The sequence below is a fragment of the Phaseolus vulgaris genome, chromosome 3 (genome assembly GCF_051622355.1).
Source record: "Phaseolus vulgaris cultivar YP4 chromosome 3, ASM5162235v1, whole genome shotgun sequence".
In the NCBI taxonomy this organism is placed as follows: Eukaryota; Viridiplantae; Streptophyta; class Magnoliopsida; order Fabales; family Fabaceae; genus Phaseolus; species Phaseolus vulgaris.
Window position 1 is genome coordinate 47,031,475 of NC_143500.1, and position 13,040 is coordinate 47,044,514.

Sequence of the window (13,040 nt, forward strand, 5' to 3'; positions counted from 1 at the left end):
GTTCATTCATGCATAGGGTATACATATTATTTTGATGATTTTTTTCATGTATGAAGATGCTTAGTTTTTAAACATTATATACATTTGATTCTGAGATTGATAATACAATACGCTTGGCAAAATCAGATAAAAAAAATACATGCTAATTTAGTTAGTGAGTTTTGATAGTGCAGTTCAGTGTGTTTTGGTGACTTTTTATTTATTTATTTTTATTTAAGTTTAATTTAGTGTAAATTTGGTGTGTTTTAGGTTATTTTCAATTTTTAGAAATCATTATGATCATATTTGTATTTTTAATTTTTATTTTCACTTTTTTTTAACATGGATATGGATTTAGTTTTTTTTATTAAGAAAGATATTTCTCATTTCAACATGTTCAACAATATGAAATATGAAATGTGGATCATATTTTTAATATTGAACAATCTTTTCAATAGTTTTATTATAATTAATGTGAGAAAGTTCAATCATCTTTTCGACAATATTCAATACCACAATATCAAAAATTAGTGTGAACTAACGTATATATTATTTTTCATAATTTTAAAAAATCATTTTTTAAAAAATAATACGAGTCAAATGATGTGAATAACATTAAATTTCAACATATTATAAAACTAGTTATAAAACTAGTGTATGATAATAATATATAAAATTAATCAATTGACTAACTGTATGCATAAAATTCTCTCAACAATATAAGCATCATCATCTTGTAAAAAAAGTTAATAAGATTTAAGAGCTTGTATCAATAGAAAATGACGAAAAAAAGGAAGAAGATAAAAAAAAAATGAAAATCAAATAGACTTGTATTTTGACTTATCATAATTTTCATAAACTGATACAACACTTGTGATTCTAACATGTATATTATATGTGTTGAAATTAATTCTACCATACATTTTACTTTTATTCCACTTGCAGGTGCAAGTAATTATTGGCAAATGATGATGTTCCAATATTTGCATTGCCATACATTCACCATTATAAGAAGCTTTCAAATATCATATGTATCAAATAAATTATTTCAACTATTTTTTTTATTTTAAAATCACGATTGATTTTTCCAATTCAAAATAATTAATTACATTTATCATATATACTAATATTAATATATATATATATGTCTAAGCTTCTTTTACAAAGTTAATGAAAAAACTACCTTGTCATAAAAATAAAAATAAATAAAATAAGAACCTTTTCACTATGTTATATACCAAACTTGTACTATTACCAAAATAATAGTTTATTTTTGTTAAAATATGAGAAAATTGTTTTTTGAGTTATCACTATTTTTATTATTGAAAAAATAAATAATTAAAAAATACCAAATAAAATTACAATTATTCAAATAAATAAAATCATTTTTATTTATATTTTTTTAACTAATTATCTTATCTATTTGCTTATTTTCCATAAAAAAAATTATTTTTCATTTTTAAGAAGAAAAAAGAGAGGACAAAAATAGATCAAATGCGAAGGAGAAATTAAATATGTTTTTAATTCTTATTGATTTTGTGTTTAACAATATATATCTTTAATTATCTTCATGCATTTTAATTTAACTCTATGATTATAAAATTAGTTATTTCTGATAAAAAAAATGGACAGTTGTTTTATTTTCTGAGAAAAGTTAATTTTGTAGTGTCGCTATTTGAGTCATAATTTTATCATCATAGAAACATAAAACATGAATTAAAAAGTATTTAAATAATAATAAATTAAAGGTTAAATAATTTTTAAATTCTTCTATTGAGATGATTTTTTCAATTTGATATCTTTGAACGATTTTAATTTGATTTCAATATTTTTTTTAAAAAAGTACTATAATCCTTCTTTTAAGTTTGTAGGCTTTGAACCTAAATTAAATTAAAAGGACAAAGAAAGGCAGCATAGATAAAATAATACAAAAGATTCGAATAGAGTATTCATGGCCCATGGCAGATTCCATATTGCAATTATTATTGTATTGCTATCATCGTATCAGCGTGCTTTGTATTTGTAGGTCTTAAGGAATCTTTGTTCAGTGCTTCCGAGTCCGTGACACACATCCACATCCACACTTTCATCTGAGCCACTCTTCTCAGTCCAAACACTTTCTCCATTTCTCATCTGAAAATGCGGAGCATCTTTGCGCTTCTCCTTATTCTTGGTACCCTCTTCTCTCACTATTTTGTCATGTACTCTGTTTGGCTGCTGAAAGGAACGAAATAAGGCACCAACAAACACCCTAATATATATACTGTGCTGTAATTTTTTTTATTTTTTTGTTGGTTTTCTTGGTTGCTAAAAGGAGGAGTTTTGGTGGTTGAAGAGTGTAGGAAATGACTTGATTTATGTTTTGTTGATTCTTCAGGCTTGTTCAAGGATGCATTTAGTGAAGAAGGGTATTGTTCTGCTCCTTCTGCGGAAGCGAAATCAAAACCTCTTTATTGGAAAGTCGACAACCCCACTCTCTCTCCTATTCACCTCAAAGGTTAGTCAACTGTTTTTCTTATACTATTTTTCTTTCGTATCTTAAAAAAAATATTATTACGTTGATGTAAATTGTTTAATGGAGATGCAAACAAAGACTGCTGGTGGTTACTGATTAGATTTCCCTTGATTTGTTTTAGTAGACGGGAGTTTTGTGTCTATCTATGTCAATAGAGGGTCTTTCTATGCGTTTTAGTTGCAAAGAAATTATGTAAATGCTTTATAAAAAGTGTTAGGTGCATAATAAAATATGAGACCGTACAGTTTTGTAGCAGCAGGCTTGTGTGCTTTGTTAACTCAAGAAGTTCACAAGGTTTTGGACACATGACTTTTTCCTAAGATGTGGATTTCAAATTACTATTATATTATTATTTTGGTTGCTGAAAGGACTGGCTTAAGAGGTGAAGTGTGACACTTGACTACCAGGGTTGATTATTATGATTCTTTCTTGAGTTGTGATATATTTGTAAATTATAATGAACTATATGTGAAGGTTGTTTAGATCTCAAAGTTTCTGTTGCTGTTGAGTCTTTTAGACTATTTTCATGAAAAGAACTTTGCAGTGAATTTGTTTTGGACTGAGTTTACTTTGTTTTTGTTTGCAGATTTACCTGGATTCACACGCAGTGTTTACAAGAGTTCTTATGCTTTGATATCACCTGAAAGTCATGTATATGGCCCATTGCCTGATTGGTACTCTTGACTTTCTTTATTTGTTTTAGTTAAGATTTTAAGCCTCTTCATTACCCTTTTGTTGTGTAGTAACTTTACATTTCTTTGACAGGAGCGACACAACTGGGGCATATTTAATTTCACCGGAAATGGGTTCACACTTTATAATGTACCTAGCTAAGTTGAAAGGTTTGATTATGATTTATTTCACTAAATCTATTATATTTACCAAGTTGCCTGGGTATATTGTGATTATGCATCATATACAATTATGCATCATTTGGATGCCACTTTATTTCTTCCTTCAGTATCTGAATCATATGGGCTATTTACAAGCCTCCTAACATTAGATCAACATTTTTGAGAAAAGAAGTCTGGCATGGAAAATATTGAACCCTAAGAAAGATAATGAAAAAAAAAATTACCCTGTATAGGTAATTGCACCTCAGAAAATCTGGGTTCATCCCTCAGGATTCTCTGTATAGTCCAAACTAATATTTCTCTGGTCCAATGCTACCCGTCAACTGCTTTCACATATTTCAACTCTACAAAGCCTGTGAGTGGCTTGTAAGTTGTTACTGTACCTTAACAAAATATCTTCCTTTCATGATTCTGTGCCACTGTGTCTGGTTCCCTGTTTGTTTCATTGTCCTGGATGGAACCAACCTCCATAAGAAATATACCACTGGTCTTTTGTTTCAGCCTAACTTTTAATGTTTGGCAATATCTTATTTGCTTCTCTTTTTAGGGATCAAAACGATATAGGGTTACAATTTCAATCATATCCTCCAAGTCTCCATTTACACTTTCCCTTAACTCCCATGGACATTTCATTTGTGATGTTTGATGTTTTATGTATGGTGCCATTCACAGTTATCCCTGAAACTGAATTTTGTGGTACACTTTTGATAAGTGCTTTGCCTCTTTTCTAGATAATTCAAGATCAGGACTACCCCTGCCTGGTGTGGAGAGGTTGTAAACATGTTATTTCTCCTTTTCAGTTTCTGCATTCTACCCCTCCTCAATTTCTTGTCCATGACATTCCAAACCATTTAACATTGTATGTGTAGATTCATCTTTGTGGTCCAAGGTACCGTCACTGTTACTAATGCCACTGGAGTTAGCCAACTACTTAAGGTAATAGGTTTACAATTATTATTGTAAGTGTTTTTGTCAGTATGATCACCAATTTTGAGTACTGTTAAAAATTGATATTTGATATAAATTTCAGGTTTGGTTAATATGTTTTTTAAAGTAATATCATCACTTTTCTTAAAGTAATGAAAGAAGAAAATATTATTAGAAAGGAAAAAGAATCTGGAGGAGAATAAAATATCCTCCTTAAAAGAAATATAGTTGATGATAACGGCGGGCCAAGTTAGTCAAAAAATTAAACAGAACTTTCAGTTTCTTTTCGTATCACTAGTTACAATTCCCTTTGAAAAAATCTGAAGTAGGTCACCAAATGAAAGATACTATCTCATCCTATAAAAATATAAAGGGAAAAGAGAAACCCTTGATAATTTGGACATTCCTCTACTGTCAAATGCACCAGCGAGCTGCACGAGCCACTCATTACTAGAAACTTTAACTCTCATCATTCCACTTGTACCCTTCGGAACATATAACAAGAAACTGCTTCCCAAGGTGTAATGATACACCCAGTGTTCCCCTGTAATCACTTAATGCAAACACAAGCAAAAGGCTGTTTTTGAACTATGGCTACGCTTAAATCATATATCAGGAAAAAAGGCTTTCACATATCGTTTCCCTCTACCAGTATTTATGCACTTGTGGGAATTCCATAAGAATTATGTTAGCTTCAGGAAATATGTTACACATGATGTATTCTTACTACTGTTTTTTTTTCCTTATAATTTTGGTTACATTTTTCTTAGATCCAGATCATTATTTAATGCTGTAGGTTAGCTTTGACACATAGGTTTTCTATTTATAGAGCAGAAGATTCCAGAGGCATTGAAATTGGACTTAAATTCAAGATAAAATCCTTGAAATGTTTTTATATAAAAATAAAAGCTGTTTGCTATTGCTTCAAAATTTTATTTCTTATAATGTGCTATTACTATTTTTCAATGCTAGAGAGCTTTATGCTTTAATAATTATGATAGGGAAATTATATGACAAAAGGGAAAAGGGAAGCAATGCATGCTTAAGTTGATTGCAGCTTATGATATTATTTCTTATTTGTCCTACTGTATTGCAAGATCGGCTCCTTTGGTGAATCCTCTTATTTTTCCGGTCATAGGAAGTAATAATAGAAATTCATATTTCCCTCATGTGTGATACTTATAATGTAATCAAAGATTAGTAAAAATACAGTTCAACCATTACAATTGCAGTGGCTTTCTTCAATTCATGTTTTTGTCTGGCTACTAGCTTTTATACCATTTTCTTATGGAAGTTTAGATAATCACTATATTTTCTGTGAAGCCTATAAAAAAATTCATATAATGTTTTTAATTCCAGGTGGATTCATATGCTTATTTTCCTCCAAATTTTGACCATTCAATTGAAACTGATGCACTTGCTACTATTGTGGTATTTGAACGAAGGTTTGTAATTTTTACTTCCCCCAATTGCAATTTTTATGTTTCATCTCCATCGCCTTGCCATTATCAGAATCCGTGCATTTAATTATGATTATTATGCTGAAAATAGATTGATCCATTTGATATTTCAAGATTATTTTATAAGTAGTCACAATATAAATTGCTATAGAATGCATATTATATTTTTGTGTACATTCAAATAGTGAGCTGTAACGAGTACTCTAATGACTTGAGTATGAAAATGTCTATAATCTTTCAGATATTCTTCACTGCCAAATCATATCCCGGAGCCATTGGTTGGTTCAACTGATAAGCAGCCACTCCTCGAAACTCCAGGCGAGGTAAGTTAACTCCAATATACTGAAAAGCAGTTTGCTTTATTTCATCTTCTTTTTCTTTGCTTTAAATTCAGGGATTATATTTTCCAATTTAGGATGATCGTTCATAAAAGAACATTTATGTCAATGTTATGTCTATTAACGTTGCATGGAGCAATACTTATGTGCTTTGGTTCATGCCACTTGTCATTAATGTAGTTGTGTTTATTACTCTAAACATGCAAGCATATTTTTTCTGTTACACCCATCAATTCAGATAACTTTCTGAAAGTCTATGTTTAGTAACTGATACAAGTCACTATATGATTTTAAACTATTTTGATATATGTGTTGAGAGTTATCCTCAATAATCAGGTCTCTCTGCTCTCTCTTTATCTATCTGAGGTTTTTGAACTTTTGTTCGCCAAGTCACTATGATTTTAAACTATTTTGATATATGTGTTGAGGGTTATCCTCAATAATCAGGTCTCTCCGCTCTCTCTTTATCTATCTGAGGTTTTTGAACTTTTGTTCTGCTGTATCTTAAGCTTTTAATTCTATCTGTATGCTTTGTCAGATTTTTGAACTGCGGAAGCTAATTCCAACATCTTTGGCATATGACTTCAATATCCACGTAAGCTCAAACCTTTCATGTACTTATTCTTTTGGCACAGTCCGTTATTTATTACATTATACAGTTTTCATATGATCATGGTTTCTGGTAAATTTCTGTAAATGTTACTGATGAACCCATGACTACAGATAATGGATTTTCAACCTGGAGAATTTCTTAATGTGAAGGTAATTTGTCTCTCTGCCTGTACCATACTGATGTGGATATGTTATGTATGTATGCGTTAGAGTTGCATTAAGATTGTGGGTCTCTACAATGGGGATATGGTAATAAGTTACCTCTCTTTTGTTGGACAAATCTATGATTGGTAGCTAAATAAACGATGTTCAAGAAGCAAATGAATGACTATCCTTGGGCAGATTCTAGCCACCTTTAATTTGTGATCAATGCTCTTTCTTGAAGCCTATTTAAGGGAGAATTGAATGATGTTTTGTCTCATCCTCATTTCATCCAATCTCTTATTTGGTGTAACTTTTCTTTATAATTTCTAGAGAGAAATTTGGATATGTTTTACTTCTATTAAGTGAGTGATAGTTGTTTTTCCCTAACAAGTTGTGAGGGATTGAAATAACTATATTCTTTCTAGTGTGATCCTTCTCACTTGTGTATGGATATAACCTATAGTGAGAGAATCACATCAACATTGGTGTTCATTTTATATTCATTTTTACTCATTCATACTTTTGTTGCAAGACAAATTATGATTTGACATTTCCCAATAGAGATATCTCCTAGAATCTGAGCTAGCCAAACTCATCCTTAAGCAAGAGGATGATTGTGTAAATCTTACAAGGGCTACATTAGCTATATTTCTAGTCAATTTGGAACAATGCTGTTAAATAACCATTAGTGTCATCATGATGCTGCAGCGTGATTTTTTGACCCCTCCACCATGGGCAACTTGTTAAGAGAGGCTTGCTATGGGTGGTGTCAAAGGTCGCAATGATGTGTTTACATGGCAAAATTTTGGCCCTTAACCGTATTCTTTCATTGATGACCTTGATGTTGGATCTCCACACATTCTCTCATGTCTAGGGCTGAACATCTAAAATGTAGATAAATGTGGGTGGTCCAAATAATAATAGCTCTTGAAGCCTAGCACTATACAAATGTGATTTAGGATAGAGTTTGTATTATCCTAGAATTTGGGCTTAAAACTTTCTGTCCTATAAGATTAGCTTGTAAGATGAGAATTGCTCATGCCTTACAAGGACTACAATAACACACATCTCTAGTCAATGTGATATAAACCATTAGGTTCCTAATACAATTCTAGTTGTGGGTACTACTCATGGTTAAATAATGGAAGCCCTATAAAATTAGCTTGTAAGATGAAATTGTTCATGCCTCACAAGGTCTACAATAACACACATCTCTAGTCAATGTGATATAAACCATTAGGTTCCTAATACAATTCTAGTTGTGGGTACTATTCATAGTTAAATAATGGAAGCCGTTATATAGTAGATAGTAGTCAATACTTTTATGACAATTTGATATTGAGAAGTTCAAGGGGCTGAACATCTAAAATGTGGGTGGTCAAATAATTACAGCCCTTCAGGCCTAGCACTAGACATCTAGAGTGTAGACAAATGTGATTTAAGACAAAGTTTGTATAATCCTAGAATTTGGCCTTAAAACCTTAATCCCATAAAATTAGCCTGTAAGATGAGGATTTCTCATGCCTCACAAGGACTACAATAGTCAAATCTCTACTTAATGTGAGATCTCAATAGTATCTAAACCATTAGGTTCCTAATACAATTCTAGTTGCAGGTTCTATTCATGGTTAAATAATACAAGCCGTTATAGTTATATAGTAGATAGTAGTCTATACATTTATGACAATTTGATATTGAGAAGTTCAATTGGAGTAATTTCTCACTATAGAAATTGAAGATAAAAGTAATTTTAAGGAAGGATAATAGCTTATCAACAATTGAAGGTAGCTTTACAACAATGTTTGTGTTGAATGTAAAAGGCTTAGCTCATAGTCTTTGTTATTCTGTTACTCTGTTATTATTTTCATCTATAAATAAACAATCTACACAAGGGATTTATCTTATTTTTCCTTTTTATTTTAATATGGTATCAGAGTCATTTAGAGTCTATCATAGCAAAAGTTTATTGAGGTTATCAAGTCACCTGCACGAGCTGAAGGGTCCCACGCATAAATGTGTAGTCCCACGCACGAGCTGAAGGGTCTCAACATACGGGGGGGGGGAGGAGGGTGTTAGAGATCTCACATAAAGACATTTCATAGTATATAGGTGGATTTAGTCGGTTTTATAAGGTTGAATTAGGCTTAAAGTCTACTTCCTAATATGGTATCAGAGCATAGGTTGAGGAATCTGACTTTTCATTCTAGGAAAAGACATAAGAGTTCAATTTTATTTTTGTTCATGAAGTAGTGGAAGATGGAAAAATGACATGCCAAAGATTCATCCAAGAATCGAGTAGATGTCTTGACTAAGCTTGTAAATGTTGACATGGTGTAGATCCTTGAATGGGCGATCCAAAACATAAATAGTGCAAAGGTGACTAGTGTGGAATGAATATTTAGGCTGAAAGCACATGAAGACATGATTAAATATCAGAGTCTTCAAGTGGGAGAAATGTTAAACAAGTCAATGGTTAGTAGCTAAATAAATAACTGGCAAGAAGCAAATGGATGACCATCCTGGTCAGATTCTAGTCACATTTAATTTGTGTTCGAAGCTCATTCTTGAAGCCTAGATTAGGATGGCTTGAATGACGTTATGTATCATCCCCATTTTATTCAATCTGTTACATTGTGTAGCTTTTTTAGAGGAAAATTGTAGGTGACTTTACTCCTATTGGATAGAGTGATGGTTGTTTTCTCCTAACAAGTTGAAAGTGATTGTAATTACTGTATTCGTTCGGGTGTGATCTTTCTTTCACCTGCTTGTGGATGTAGCCTTTAGTGGAAGAACCATATAATTCTTGGTCTTCATTTTATCTTATTCAACTTCTGTTGCAAGTCAAGTTATGATCTGAATTTCCGAACATCTTTTTACTTCGAGGACTTCTTATCGAATGATATAACTATGGTATAAATTGTAATAGTGTAATGTTATAGTATAGTCATACGAATATGCAATCATCCTTTATGACACACCTAATATATGAAGATTATGATCTATATTTTAATATTCAGTATCAGTTTTATCGTTAATTCTGATTTAATCGGCTTGGCAATAATTTGGTTTGGTTGATGTATACTTCTCATTCAACCAGTTATTTGAAGTTCCTATTTTTTCAATCATCAAATAAAAAATTAGTTTTTTAAGGTGATATCATGATTGAAACTTGTATAATTGAACTTGTTTAAACCAAGTTACTACTTGAAAAACGAGTAGTCTACTTTACTTGACAATGATGCTCAATTTTATCACTTACAGGACTACTTAATGTGATGTTATGCTATTCAAAACCTATCCTTATTACATTTTATCAAACTGATAAAAGTAAAAGGATAAACATCTTTAATACAAGTACCTCTTCCATAAAATTGTTTTTGAAGTCATTAGGGGCATTTTCTTTTTAATGTTATGATCTATGGTACACCTCTTTTAAGTTATTCATACACAAGTCTAGGAGAGAGTTTGTTTGTCTTCCAACTAAAGTTGAAAAACCTTTTTAAATTTTTATTAATCTTGTGGCTTTTGCAGGAGGTTCATTATAACCAGCATGGCTTGCTGCTATTGGAAGGGCAAGGCATTTATCGTTTGGGTGATAGCTGGTAAGAGTTCTAGATCTAACCTGTCAAAAAATGGTCTGAATGTTGCATGAAGTTCTAGCTAGTGGCATTACACATTCTATTTTGTTCTATGTGGTGTCTGCCAGATTATGTCTTCAATTAGTTTTGTTGGAATATACTATTGTTTAAGATTTTTCCAAGATTTATTTGTTACATGATATTTAGCTCATATCATTAAGAGCTGTGACTTTACATTGGTGATTTTTCTTTCTGTGAATAGGTACCCAGTTCAGGCTGGTGATGTCATTTGGATGGCACCATTCATCCCGCAGTGGTAACTTAAACTGTTATATATTACTGACTACATTCTTAAGGATTAATTATTACATTATATGTAACTTTCATATCGTTTTGCAACATGCTGAATGATACAATGTGCTGTTATGATATCAGGTATGCTGCCCTAGGGAAAACAAGAACACGGTATCTTATATACAAAGACGCCAACAGGAGCCCATTGTCATTGTAATTGTGATTGTAATTGTTGATGGAGGTTAGAAAAATGATATGGAGGACAGTGACCCTCTTCTTATGTAGTGATTTAAATAAAGGGCTGAATGCATTTAACTATCTATCATGTGAACTTATTGAACAAACACAACTGAATGCATCTTGGGCAATTTCTTCCTCCACCTCCATAATTTTTCTTCATGCACCTCATAATTTTTATTTCCAAAACTATTCTTTGGCAAAGATGCAGATTTTTTTTCCATTTTCGAATTGTATGATTCGTAAATACATTTTCGAAGGTATTTCCGAATCTAGAAAATACATCCTGAATTGGAGAATTCAGAATACAAATATCAAAATGTATTTTTTTTTATTTCAAATTTTACAGTTTGGAACGTAGGTTCGAACTCATAAAATATATTCCGAGCTCTAAAATTTGGGATAATTTTATTTTATATTTCGAATTCTAGAATTTAAAAGTTAAGTTTTTAGTGACTTAAAAGTGAATGTGGCCCTTAGGTAAAACACTATCATCCTAACATGATAGGTGTGACTAAGGGATGAACCAAAATTAATTCTTTATAAGGTAGGTAATATTTGGAGCAAGTCTTATTAAATGTAGAGGTAATATGATGAAATGGATCTCGTAAAAATTAAAGTCAATAATATAATGAAGGATATTTATCTATATTTACACTAAAGTAATTATATATATATATATATATTCTTGTAAAAATATATTGATCGGATTGAATTAAACTGAATAATTTTTTGTTTGGTTCATTTTGCGTACGACTTATATAGATTTAGACCGAGCCATTTGTAAGTGGATAAATTAGTCTGTTTTATTAAAAAAATATTATATTTAAATGACTAAACTAATATTATTTTTGCTAAAACATAAATGTATTATAATTTGTATATCAAGTTATTTAATCTAAAAACTAAAATTAATTAGACTAACGTGATTTATATTTTAAAATTATTTTTTATTTAAAAAAATAGATAAAATAATCCGTTATCTTGATGAAATCGGATAAGAATAAACCTTAAAATTCACGATTACTTAAAATTTATAGTGGATAAACAAATATTTTTCACACATTAATCTATTAAGTGGAATCAGTGAGATGAAATAAACCGAATAACCCATTCAACTGGCTTATATTTTTCTATAACCAAATTCATTATTTGGCTTCACCTTGAAGCACTAGAAAGGAGGCTGGAAAAACTGTAGTTTCTTCATTCATGGTCAATAAAAGTAAAATTGGTTGTTTGAAAAGTAGGGGTTGTGAAAGCACATAGAAAAAAAATAAAAATCCTTATTACTATTTAGGATTGTGTGGTATATATAAAACCCAAAAGCACCTAAAGAGAGATAAAAAATTGTGCCATGGCTAAGGGATCAAAGAATTTGGAATCCCTTTTACTCAAATCTTTGTTCCGGTGGCCATAACAACATTATCAACAAAAAAGTTTAATCTTTCTGTGGTTATAATCTAGGGGCCAATCAAAGGCAATTGGAATATGGATTAGTGATTGGTAAAAATAATAATAAAATTTACATAGAAGCACATATTCTTATTGCACATATATTATTATGATAAACACATTATTGGTCCACTTTGCCCTGAAAAAGTATTTGATCTTTTAGGAGAAGTTTAATATGAGAGTTGAGAAGATAAAAATTGGTGAGATTTGAGATGGTGAGGACAATGGATATAATGAAGCAAAGAGAGAGACAGTCCTTCACCCTGGAAGCACAATGTGGGACCTAGGGTGTAGGGGTGTCATCAGTGGTGGCTAGGGATATGCAAGAATTTATGATGGAGTAGGGTTCTTAGGATAATGATTAATGTTTTATGTTTAGTGGTAGGAGTATTGTACCCACCAGACCAGATCTTGCACTAGGATCCACTTCAAACCAAACTCCAACCAGCATCATTTCTAACTTCCAATTTTATCCATTCCTTCTATACATCTTTGGATAATCATTAATGGACATTCAAAATATTAATTTAATCATATAGACTCTCACTTTAATTTAATCCAAAAAATCATTAATAAATATTTAAAATGTTAATTTATTAATATAAATTTTATAACTAACTTAATTTTATTATATTTTTTATAAGATGTGA

General features: G+C 30.9%; 1 protein-coding gene across 1 annotated transcript; it reads left to right on the plus strand.

Moving 5' to 3' along the window:
- The first annotated feature begins 1,926 nt into the window (after positions 1 to 1,926).
- UGLYAH (ureidoglycine aminohydrolase) lies at positions 1,927 to 11,081 on the plus strand. Its single transcript, XM_068609086.1, has 13 exons — positions 1,927 to 2,152; positions 2,357 to 2,476; positions 3,081 to 3,168; positions 3,260 to 3,336; positions 4,080 to 4,119; positions 4,218 to 4,284; positions 5,635 to 5,720; positions 5,977 to 6,058; positions 6,612 to 6,668; positions 6,797 to 6,835; positions 10,361 to 10,431; positions 10,670 to 10,723; positions 10,843 to 11,081. The coding sequence occupies exons 1-13, from the start codon at positions 2,119 to 2,121 to the stop codon at positions 10,916 to 10,918; spliced, it is 891 nt and encodes a 296-aa protein (XP_068465187.1). The 5' UTR covers positions 1,927 to 2,118; the 3' UTR covers positions 10,919 to 11,081.
- Positions 11,082 to 13,040: the final 1,959 nt, after the last annotated feature.